General features: G+C 42.1%; 1 protein-coding gene across 1 annotated transcript; it reads right to left on the bottom strand.

Annotated features, from left to right (window-relative positions):
- Window positions 1-2,908: 2,908 nt before the first annotated feature.
- LOC118947628 (zinc finger protein 883-like) lies at window positions 2,909-11,959 on the bottom strand. Its single transcript, XM_036972574.1, has 2 exons — window positions 11,415-11,959; window positions 2,909-4,817 (listed from the first exon to the last, which is right to left on the bottom strand). The coding sequence occupies exons 1-2, from the start codon at window positions 11,665-11,667 to the stop codon at window positions 3,673-3,675; spliced, it is 1,398 nt and encodes a 465-aa protein (XP_036828469.1). The 5' UTR covers window positions 11,668-11,959; the 3' UTR covers window positions 2,909-3,672.
- Window positions 11,960-12,546: the final 587 nt, after the last annotated feature.

Below are 12,546 nucleotides of genomic sequence, written 5' to 3'. Positions count from 1 at the left end.
TCAACTATGACAGACAAAATGAGGGAAAAAAATCCAGAAAATCACATTGTAAGATTTTTTTATGAATTTATTTGCAAATTATGGTGGAAAATAAGTATATGTGTGTGAATACCCCATTACACCATGTGAATACACTACTACCCCCGTGGATACCCTACTACACCATTACCCCCTGTGAATACCCTACTACACCATTACCCCCTGTGAATACCCTACTACACTATTACCCCCTGTGAATACCCTACTACACCATTACCCCCTGTGAATACCCTACTACACCATTACCCTGTGAATACCCTACTACACTATTACCCCTGTGAATACCCTACTACACTATTACCCCCTGTGAATACCCTACTACACCATTACCCTGTGAATACCCTACTACACTATTACCCCCTGTGAATACCCTACTACACTATTACCCCGTGAATACCCTACTACACCATTACCCCCTGTGAATACCCTACTACACCATTACCCCCTGTGAATACCCTACTACACCATTACCCTGTGAATACCCTACTACACTATTACCCCCGTGAATACCCTACTACACCATTACCCCCTGTGAATACCCTACTACACTATTACCCCCTGTGAATACCCTACTACACTATTACCCCCTGTGAATACCCTACTACACCATTACCCCTGTGAATACCCTACTACACCATTACCCCCTGTGAATACCCTACTACACCATTACCCCCTGTGAATACCCTACTACACCATTACCCCCTGTGAATACCCTACTACACCATTACCCCCTGTGAATACCCTACTACATCATTACCCCCTGTGAATACCCTACTACACTATTACCCCCTGTGAATACCCTACTACACCATTACCCCCGTGAATACAATACTACACTATTGTATCTTCTATTGTTGACCAATGTTTTTCGTTTAAGTAAGCATGTTTAAGAAGGCTATTGCTCCAAAATGAACACCGTTTCGTTATTTAACAGTAGGCTAAATTCACTGAAGAGTAATTGAAAGCCACATTCACAATGCTTTTAGTGTAGAGCAAATGTAAACCTGCACTGGATAACTGTGTGTATTGCGTCACTATGTGTGTATTGCGTCACTATGTGTGTAATGCGTCACTATGTGTGTAATGCGTCACTATGTGTGTAATGCGTCACTATGTGTGTACAGGTGTTTTTGGAGACCCCTCTGGCAAGAATGTAGTATTATTCTAGATTTGAAAATGATATCCCAGAAACGATCAACTTCTCCTCTGGGACTTTGTGGCTGTGGTAACTAGTGACAGCCCAACTTTCATAAAATTATATATTGAGACAGAATCTACTGACTGCAAAATAAAAGTACATTTTATTGCCATACTTTCAGTTTATTTTTTTTATTTCTTTCATTAACATTATATTGAGACATACAAAGAGAAGCGTGTGTTAATTGATTAGTTCAGCTAATTTTTTTTATGATTCTGAATTTAAAACATAATTTATATCTACTGTTCAGGGCTTCGGATACTAATCTGAAAATTTGGATTGAACTTTCATTTTTTTTGCTGCTGACATCAATATATGTGAGGACAAAGACTAACATTGAGATTTCAAGAACCAAACTGACAGATTGTCTAGATGAGGACACTGAGAACCAAACTGACAGACTGTCTAGATGAGGACACTGAGATTTCAAGAACCAAACTGACAGACTGTCTAGATGAGGACACTGAGAACCAAACTGACAGACTGTCTAGATGAGGACACTGAGAACCAACCTGACAGACTGTCTAGATGAGGACACTGAGATTTCAAGAACCAAACTGACAGACTGTCTAGATGAGGACACTGAGAACCAAACTGACAGACTGTCTAGATGAGGACACTGAGACTTCCAGAACCAAACTGACAGACTGTCTAGATGAGGACACTGAGACTTCCAGAACCAAACTGACAGACTGTCTAGATGAGGACACTGAGACCCCGACTGACAGACTGTCTGGATGAGGACACTAAGAACCAAACTGACAGACTGTCTAGATGAGGACACTGAGAACCAGACTGACAGACTGTCTAGATGAGGACACTGAGAACCAGACTGACAGAATGTCTAGATGAGGACACTGAGAACCAGACTGACAAACTGTCTAGATGCAATCAAAAGACGGACGCAGTTAAACTTAATTGCAGAAAACCAGACCTTCTGCTTTATTGGCTCTAAAAGTGCACAGAACAAGATGAGCACTTTCTCATTTGAAGGAACATCAACGAAGTGTCTTTTTCCCCACTCGTGTAACATCACTCCAATCAGGTCGTGTAACATCGCTGCAATCAGGTCGTGTAACATCGCTCCAATCAGGTCGCGTAACATCGCTCCAATCAGGCCTTAACATCGCTCCAATCAGGTCGCGTAACATCGCTCCAATCAGGCCTTAACATCGCTCCAATCAGGCCTTAACATCGCTCCTATCAGGCCTTAACATCGCTCCAATCAGACCTTAACATCGCTCCAATCAGGCCTTAACATCGCTCCAATCAGGCCGTAACATCGCTCCCATCAGGCCGTAACATCGCTCCAATCAGGCCTTAACATCGCTCCAATCAGGTCGCGTAACATCGCTCCAATCAGGTCGCGTAACCAGAAAAAAACATCACCCATGTTTTAGGAAGCTTCCTGTTTAGGAAGCTTCCGGTTTGCTCACCTCTTTTGGCTAACTGTTTTATTCAACCTCTATTGGCTTCCTGTTTAGGAAGCTTCCTGTTTGCTCACCTCTATTGGCTTCCTGTTTAGGAAGCTTCCTGTTTGCTCACCTCTATTGGCTTCCTGTTTAGGAAGCTTCCTGTTTGCTCACCTCTATTGGCTAACTGTTTTATTCAACCTCTATTGACTTCCTGTTTAGTATCAAGTGTCAGATTGTGCTGCTCACCTTTAAGGTTCTCCAGAGTTAATGCACCTTCACACACATGCTATAACTTCTAGAGAACTACTCCCCAGCACCACACTACCATCATCAGACTAACAGCCTACACTATTCAGAAAAAAAACTGTTACATTAATCAAGTCCTTTTTTTATAATCATCACCTGTTTTATTCTGACATAGTGGAATAATACTGATGGGAACATTCATGGAGGTATTGAATGTTTTTAATGTCCAGTGTTATCATCAGAACAACATTTTCATATTCCTTGATGACTATTGACACAAATTAAGTCAACGAAACACAACAACAACTAAACTAAAGAGGTTTCAAGGTTAGAATAAAGAAATCTGAATTATATTAATCTACTTGTTAATTTACAATTTGAAATATCCAAATCATCAAATTAAACATCCACATTTGTATCCATTCAATCAATGTCTATAATCAAAGTGAAATACACATTTCATTTGATTAAATCCGATTTGAGATATTTGGAGGTTAAAATAGAAAAACAAATGTAGGTCTAATTGTGAGTATGATTTTATATATACAATTAGGATTTCATGTCAACAACCAAAAACAAAAAGTCTTAATCAAATACATAAGTCAGAACACAGCCTCTCTTTTCTCTCATGTGATTTCAGGTCCTCTGAAAGTGTATTTGGGCAATGAGGAGCAGTGGTATGTCTTCTCCTCCTGTGTTTGTACTTTCTCATGATCTTTCAAGTCTTTCTTTAAAATGAACAAAACCCTTTTCACACTGGGAAAAGAGGTGAGGCTAGCCAACTTTATGTGTCACCTTATGCATTTTCAGGTTCCCTAACCAGGTAAAACGCTTTCCACACTGACGGCATTGGAACGGCTTCTCTCCCGTGTGTGTCATCTCATGCGTTTTCAAGTTCCCTAACCGGGTATAACTCTTTCCACACTGCAAGCATTGGAATGGCTTCTCTCTTGTGTGTATTCTCTTATGGACTTTCAGATGCGATGACTGGAAAAATCCCTTACCACACTGAGAGCACTGGAAAGGCTTCTCTTCAGAGTGTGTTCTCTCAGGCTTTTTCATGTCCCCTAATGACACATACTTATTTTTTTCACACTGGGAGAAGTTACATGGCTTTTCTCCAGTGTGTGTATACAGCTTATGTGATTTAAGGGACCCCAACCTTCTAAAACTCTTTCTACACTGGGAGCAGTGGTAAGGCTTCACTCCTGTGTGTGTTCTCTCATGCTCTTTCAGTTGCCCTGACCAGCTAAAACTACTTTTACAATGGGAACAGTGATAAGGCTTTTCCCTTGTGTGTATTCTTTCATGTGATTTCAGGTCCCCTGATCGTGAAAATGTCTTTCCACACTGAGAGCATTGGAATGGTTTTTCCCCTGTGTGTATTCTCTTATGTATTTTAAGGTTCCCTAACTTCGCAAAACTCTTTTCACACTGTGAGCAGTTGTAAGGCTTGACTCCTGTGTGTATTCGCTCATGCATTTTCTGGTTCCCTAAACGGGTAAAACTCTTTCCGCATTGAGAGCAGTGATAAGGCTTTTCCCCTGTGTGTGTTCTTTCATGTGATTTCAGGTCCCCTGATCGGGAAAATGTCCTTCCACACTGAGAGCATTGGAATGTTTTTTCTCCTGTGTGTATTCTCTTATGCTCGTTCAGATGTGATGACTTGAAAAACCTCTTTCCACACTGGGAGCAGTGGTAAGGCTTCACTCCTGTGTGTATTCTCTCGTGTTCTTTCAGTTGCCCAGACCAGCTAAAACTCTTTCCACACTGAGAGCAGTTGTAAGACTTCTTCTCTGCATGTGTTCTCTTGTGGTTTTTAAGACTCCCTAAATGGGTAAAACTCTTTCCACACTGGGAACAGTGGTGTCGTCTCGCTGGTTCAGACGTCTCTGGTTCCTCTGAGTCGGGTCTCTCTTCTGCCAATAATAAACAGAGTGGTTAAAACAGGGAGACCTGAATGAAATCTCCACATACATTTTAGTCATTTAGTCAGACCCTCTTATCCAGAGAGACTTACAGTCAAGTGCTCTTAGCATGTGATGCATGTGCTCCATTGTTCACATGACCCATGTATTTCACACTGTGTGGCTTTAAGGGAATAGTATGGGGACTATCCAGAGCAACTTGTTAGTGCATCCATCTTAAGGTAGCTTGGTGAGACAACCACAACAGTGATAGTAACCACATTTTCCCTCAATTAAATGAGATAATTTATAATGACCTGGCCTGTGTCCCATAATAGAACCACCCAATGGTATTATGCATTGACTTTAACATAATTAACATTCTAAAATATATCAGAATAATGTGGACATTGCCTGACTAAATAAACAGCCTGACTAAATAAACAGCCTGACTAAATAAACAGCCTGACTAAATAAACAGCCTGACTAAATAAACAGCATGCTCCCCACAAACACACTAATGAAGTCTGTCCATGTGGTACTAGTCAGTCTGTCCAAGTGGTAGTAGTCAGTCTGTCCATGTGGTAGTAGTCAGTCTGTCCATGTGGTAGTAGTCAGTCTGTCCATGTGGTAGTAGTCAGTCTGTCCTTGTGGTACTAGTCAGTCTGTCCATGTGGTAGGAGTCAGTCTGTCCATGTGGTACTAGTCAGTCTGTCCATGTGGTACTAGTCAGTCTGTCCATGTGGTACTAGTCAGTCTGTCCATGTGGTAGTAGTCAGTCTGTCCATGTGGTAGTAGTCAGTCTGTCCATGTGATAGTAGTCAGTCTGTCCATGTGGTAGTAGTCAGTCTCTCCACGTGGTAGTAGTGATAGTAGTCAGTCTGTCCATGTGGTAGTAGTCAGTCTGTCCATGTGGTAGTAGTCAGTCTGTCCATGTGGTACTAGTCAGTCTGTCCATGTGGTACTAGTCAGTCTGTCCATGTGGTACTAGTCAGTCTGTCCATGTGGTAGTAGTCAGTCTGTCCATGTGGTACTAGTCAGTCTGTCCATGTGGTAGTAGTCAGTCTGTCCATGTGGTAGTAGTCAGTCTGTCCATGTGGTAGTAGTCAGTCTGTCCATGTGGTAGTAGTCAGTCTGTCCATGTGGTAGTAGTCAGTCTGTCCATGTGGTACTAGTCAGTCTGTCCATGTGGTAGTAGTCAGTCTGTCCATGTGGTAGTAGTCAGTCTGTCCATGTGGTAGTAGTCAGTCTGTCCATGTGGTAGTAGTCAGTCTGTCCATGTGGTAGTAGTCAGTCTGTCCATGTGGTAGTAGTCAGTCTGTCCATGTGGTACTAGTCAGTCTGTCCATGTGGTAGTAGTCAGTCTGTCCATGTGGTAGTAGTCAGTCTGTCCATGTGGTACTAGTCAGTCTGTCCATGTGGTAGTAGTCAGTCTGTCCATGTGGTAGTAATCAGCCTGTGGTAGTAGTCAGTCTGTCCATGTGGTAGCAGTCAGTCTGTCCATGTGGTAGCAGTCAGTCTGTCCATGTGGTAGCAGTCAGTCTGTCCATGTGGTAGCAGTCAGTCTGTCCATGTGGTAGCAGTCAGTCTGTCCATGTGGTAGCAGTCAGTCTGTCCATGTGGTAGTAGTGATAGTAGTCAGTCTGTCCATGTGGTAGTAGTGATAGTAGTCAGTCTGTCCATGTGGTACTAGTCAGTCTGTCCATGTGGTAGTAGTCAGTCTGTCCATGTGGTTGTAGTCAGTCTGTCCATGTGGTTGTAGTCAGTCTGTCCATGTGGTAGTAGTCAGTCTGTCCATGTGGTAGTAGTCAGTCTGTCCATGTGGTACTAGTCAGTCTGTCCATGTGATAGTAGTCAGTCTGTCCATGTGGTAGTAGTCAGTCTGTCCATGTGGTACTAGTCAGTCTGTCCATGTGGTACTAGTCAGTCTGTCCATGTGGTACTAGTCAGTCTGTCCATGTGGTACTAGTCAGTCTGTCCATGTGGTACTAGTCAGTCTGTCCATGTGGTACTAGTCAGTCTGTCCATGTGGTACTAGTCAGTCTGTCCATGTGATAGTAGTCAGTCTGTCCATGTGATAGTAGTCAGTCTGTCCATGTGGTAGTAGTGATAGTAGTCAGTCTGTCCATGTGGTAGTAGTGATAGTAGTCAGTCTGTCTATGTGGTAGTAGTCAGTCTGTCTATGTGGTAGTAGTCAGTCTGTCCATGTGATAGTAGTCAGTCTGTCCATGTGGTAGTAGTGATAGTAGTCAGTCTGTCCATGTGGTAGTAGTGATAGTAGTCAGTCTGTCCATGTGGTAGTAGTGATAGTAGTCAGTCTGTCTATGTGGTAGTAGTCAGTCTGTCCATGTGGTAGTAGTCAGTCTCGCCATTTGAGATGATGAAGACTTATTGAGGAGTTATTCAGAGGGTCAGACACGAGGCGTATGTGGCAGGGGCTTCTAACGATCATGGATTACCAAATGAAAGCCAGTCAAGTGGTGGACACCAACGCCGTCCTACAGGACGAGCTATTTACTGCAGAGGAAAACGAGGTCTCCACCACCAAGACCGTTGCTATGAGGTTCTTGCTGTGGAATGCAGTGATTGGTTTTCACCAGACATAACAGGACCCCATTATCATGGAAAATGGATCTCATACATGACAGTAGTGTTTTTTAGATAGAAAGATAAGTGTGTTTATAAAAAAACATTGAGAATAGACCAGGGCCAGGTTTCCCAAAAACATCTTAGAGACATGCTCCGGAACTTTGGCGACTAGTAAGTATGTTTTAAACTTCCTGCTTCGGGCCGAATGTGTCAATATGTAGTTTATACGTGTATATAATCTATGAGCAGAAATACTGTCTTCTCGCAATTTGCTAAGAAATCCCTTCCGCCTCACTTTATTCAGAGAAGATCTCCGCTAAACATAGAATCAAGAAGTGACCTCCGATAACTTCAGAACACAGTTGACCAGGCCTGTAAATACACAGTTGACCAGGCCTGTAAATATACAGTTGACCAGGCCTGTAAATACACAGTTGCCAAAGTCTTACAAACAATTTACCCTTCGCTAAGCACTGAACCCCTTGATTACTGTTGTAACCCCGGACAACATTTTCCCGTGAGGCCCCATTCACCTCGGGGCGGCAGGGTAGCCTAGTGGTTAGAGCGTTGGACTAGTAACCGAAAGGTTGCAAGTTCAAACCCCCGAGCTGACAAGGTACAAATCTGTCGTTCCTCCCCTGAACAGGCTGTTCCAAGGCCCTCATTGAAAATAAGAATGTGTTCTTAACTGACTTGCCTGGTTAAATAAAGGTAAAATAAAATTTAAAAAAATATTACAGGAGAAAACCCCTCACATTGATCTCAAAATGTGTTTTTAATACACAATCAAATTAAACACGCTTGTTAATCAGAGAACTCTCTGGAATGTTGTGGTGGACAGCAGACGATAGTTGTATTCATAATTTAGCTAGCTAACATACATTTCGAGAAGTTTTTCCATGGTTCTCATTGGCTTTCATGCATTTGAAAGGTGAGCTTGTCTGACGTGTCGGACTTGACGAGTGTTGACAATCCATTAAGCACTGTGATTGGTTGCCCAGAATTCTGCAAATACACTGCGACTTCGTGTCAGATTCCAGCGCTAGGTATTAACAGCCAATCTACAGCGCTAGGTATTAACAGCCAATCTACAGCGCTAGGTATTAACAGCCAATCTACAGCGCTAGGTATTAACAGCCAATCTACAGCGCTAGGTATTAACAGCCAATCTACAGAGCTAGGTATTAACAGCCAATCTACAGCGCTAGGTATTAACAGCCAATCTACCGTGTTTGCCAGCACCCACACAAGGGCGACGCTAACGTGGCTATCCACATTTCCTCGTATATAGTGGATCCCCTCTGTAAGTTTCACACAGGACATTCCATATATTACACATGCAAAGGTAATGCCCGTAACACTGGAATTGACTCATAACTCAAAAAATGAAAGGGCTTTACACAGCCACCGGAATATTGTAGTTTGTCACCGAGTACCCCAGTTGTCCCTCTAGTTAAAGAGGCTAGTGCCTTCACACCATTCACATGCAGGGCAACAACCACCGCGGACCATCGCAACGAAATAAATCAAAATATTAATCGCTGTTAGACCAGAAGCATTAAAAAAAAACTAATGATTCATCCTAAAGTAGATTTCGAATTTGTATTTATTTATTGTTTAACGTGACTCTGTAAACTGATAGTGTTAGCCAGCTAGCTAGCTAGAGTGGGCAAGTTAACTGGCCCTGTTGTCAAACATACATTTCAACTCAGTTTTTCACAATTTCCTGACATTTTAATCCTAGTAAAAATTCCCTGTTTTTGGTCAGTTAGGATCACCACTTTATTTTAAGAATGTGAAATGTCAGAATAATAGTAGAGAGAATGATTTCTTTCAGCTTGTATTTCTTTCATCACATTCCCAGTGGGTCAGAAGTTGACATACACTCAATTAGTATTTGGTAGCATTGCCTTTAAATTGTTTAACTTGGGTCAAACATTTCGGGTACCTTCCACAAGCTTCTCACAATAAGTTGGGTGAATTTTGGCCCATTCCTCCTGTCGGAGCTGGTGTAACAGTCAGGTTTGTAGGCCTCCTTGCTTGCACACACTTTCAGTTCTGCCCACATATTTTATATAGGATTGAGGTCAGGGCTTTGTAATGGCCACTCCATTACCTTGACTTTGTTGTCCTTAAGCCATTTTGCCACAATTTTGGAAGTATGCTTGGGGTCATTGTCCATTTGGAAGACCCATTTGCGACCAAGCTTTAACTTCCTGACTGATGTCTTGAGATGTTGCTTCAATATATCCACATAATTCTCCTCCCTCATGATGCCATCTATTTTGTGAAGTGCACCAATCCCTCCTGCAGCAAAGCACCCCCACAACATGATGCTGTCACCTCCGTGCTTCACAGTTGGGATGGTGTTCTTCGGCTTGCAAGCATCCCCCTTTCTCCTCCAAAAATAACAATGGTAATTATGGCCAAACAGTTCTATTTTTGTTTCATCAGACCAGAGGACATTTCTCCAAAAAGTGCCATCTTTGTCCCCATGTGCAGTTGCAAACCGTAGTCTGGCTTTTTTTATGGCGGTTTTGGAGCAGTGGCTTCCTTGCTGAGCGGCAAGGTCCATCTCCACAAGGTCCTTTGCTGTTGTTCTGGGACTGGTTTGCACTTTTCACAACAAAGTACGTTCATCTCTAGGAGACAGAACCCGTCTCCTTCCTGAGCGGTATGACGTCTGCGTGGTGCCAAGGTGTTTATTCTTGCATACTATTGTTTGTACAGATAAACGTGGTACCTTCAGGCTTTTGGAAATTGCTCCCAAGGATGAACCAGACCTGTGGAGGTCTACAAAATGTATTCTGAGGTCTTGGTTGACTTCTTTTGATTTTGCCATGATGTCAAGCAAAGAAGCACAGAGGTTGAAGGTAGGCCTTACACAGGTACATCTCCAATTGACTCAAATTATGTCAATTAGCCTATCAAAAGCTTTTAAAGCCATTACATTATTTTCTGGAATTTTCCAAGCTGTTTAAAGGCACAGTCAACTTAGTGTATGTAAACTCCTGACCAACTGGAATTGTTATACAGTGAATTATAAGAGAAATAATTAGTCTGCAAACAATTGTTGGAAAAATGACTTGTGTCATGCACAAAGTAGATGTCCTAACTGACTTGCCAAAAGTATAGTTTGTTAACAAGAAATGTGTGGATTAGTTGAAAAACGAGTTTTAATGACTCCCAACCTAAGTTTGTAAACTTCCGACTACAACTGTACCTGCTGACATACCACCACGCAGGCTACGTTTACAGGATACAGGAAATGAGTTTAAATAGTATATTGAGTGAACGTCATTAGATATAGTCTCAAATATTTTTGTTATCTTTTTTTAAGAGCAATGGGGCTGGCAGGTAGATTTAGTTCCTCCCTGTCTTTGGCCAACACTCCAGTACAGTAGGTTGCGGTAACGCACCATAACGTCGGATGCCAACTGACGATAAACCCCACGGAAGAAGAAAAGATTTCTCAGCTTTTTTTTGCATCACTCAACTCTCATTTATAATGAGTCTCCTTAGCAATGAGAGGGATGTAGTTAGATATAGGCCTATGTATTGTTGGTGTGTTGCTGTAGTCGTGGATGGAGCAGAAGGATAGAACGTGCGCGAGAGGAACGATCAATAGGCCTTTGCGTCATAATTACCTTGAAAAATCTGACCTACAATTTGTAAACAAAGCTGCTGTACTTAAAATTCGTAAAACCTACAGTTTTATCAATTGGATGTGACCCAAATGGCAAATTAATTTCGAGATATTTTAAACCAGCAAAAAAAGTTACATTATATTTGGGATTTACTGAGTCTATGGGATGTCGAGTATTTAAACTGAACGAAGCGCTGCATGAAGAGATATGGGAAGCATTTGATCCATTACTAATGGAGCTTTGTAGCTTTAACGATTCCTACAGTACTGAACAACATTTCCAAGTGTAGAACTACAGTAGAATGCACCTTAAAAACCGCACAATGATTCAACAACAGCAGAGGTTGCGCCTCTGTTTTTAAGACAATACTCACTAGAATTAATCAGATCTCCAGTCTCCTCCTCCAATGTGACAGTAATCTCGCCCTCCTCCTTCAATCCAAACACTTCCTGTTCTATCTCTTCTTTCGCAATAAAATCCTCTTCTTTCACTCTGAAGTCTTCTTCCTCTTTTTTCACCTTAACTTCTTTCTCTTTCACTGTGACCTCTTCCTCTTTCATGAGAGTGTTTTTCTCCGTCCAGCAGACCTCTTCTTTAGCAAGGGGGGAGTAGTTTAGTGAGTTCATGGTCGGGATGCTAGCTAGCTAGTTAGCATTAGTGCTGAGCTAATTTAGCAAGCCAGCTAGCTGACTACTAACAACGTAAAATGAAATTAAATGCGGCAATTAGCTATACAACATAAGTTTGCTTAAAACACAGAGGCTAATATACACAGAAAGTGTATAAAGAGCTTTAATGTTTCGGCTATGGTGGCTAGCAAGCTACCGAAGAGGCTTAACTAGCTGTTGTTGAAGAAGCGTCCCGTCCACTAGATTATACGTCACACCTGCAGCTTCGCCTGCAAGACGCACATCGCCCTCTATTGACTGGAGTGGGTAACGCAGTTCAGCGACAAGTTTATTTTATTCCCATTTAAGAACTTGAATACACGACATGGGTACATGTATTTCACAAGATAGTTTGTTTATGGACAGACAATGAGTTGCAGTGTTGTACAGCAAGCTTGGGCCCAACTAGTCAAGCAGTATGTTAAAGGAGGGGGCCATAGCATTATCATAGCATTGAAGTACAGTTTTGCTGCCTCTGTAATCAAACAATTCCGTACGTGTAAAACATTATAGGAGACGCAAACATGAGTCACTGAGCCACTTTGTAACATGGGACAATTTCTGCTGTGAGTTCTTGTGCAGCTTGTTGTTTCTCTTTGCATGCACATATCACTGTATAATCTGCATACATGTGTACTTCAGACCCAGTACAGACAGAAGGCAGATCATTACTTTAGAGGCTGAACAGGAGGGGCCCCAGTAAACAGCTAGGCCTGTTTCCACACGTGCAAACTGCTGGCTTCCCCAATAGCATAGGCCTTGGTTTGAAACAATCCACAGCTATTTAAGTGTTTTGAATAATTTTATTTAGACAGGAGTAATTATGTAATTTTGGCA

The sequence above is a fragment of the Oncorhynchus mykiss genome, unplaced genomic scaffold (assembly GCF_013265735.2).
Source record: "Oncorhynchus mykiss isolate Arlee unplaced genomic scaffold, USDA_OmykA_1.1 un_scaffold_173, whole genome shotgun sequence".
In the NCBI taxonomy this organism is placed as follows: domain Eukaryota; kingdom Metazoa; phylum Chordata; class Actinopteri; order Salmoniformes; family Salmonidae; genus Oncorhynchus; species Oncorhynchus mykiss.
This window is presented reverse-complemented; position numbering and strand designations above follow the sequence as displayed.

What these genes read in the sequence shown, in the direction of transcription:
- LOC118947628 (XM_036972574.1), bottom strand. Translation starts at nt 11,667, where the DNA reads ATGAACTCACTAAACTACTCCCCCCTTGCTAAAGAAGAGGTCTGCTGG. An exon ending in TGGAGATCTGATTAATTCTA is followed by an intron (nt 4,818 to 11,414) that starts GTGAGTATTGTC and finishes TATTATTGGCAG; the next exon opens with AAGAGAGACCCGACTCAGAG.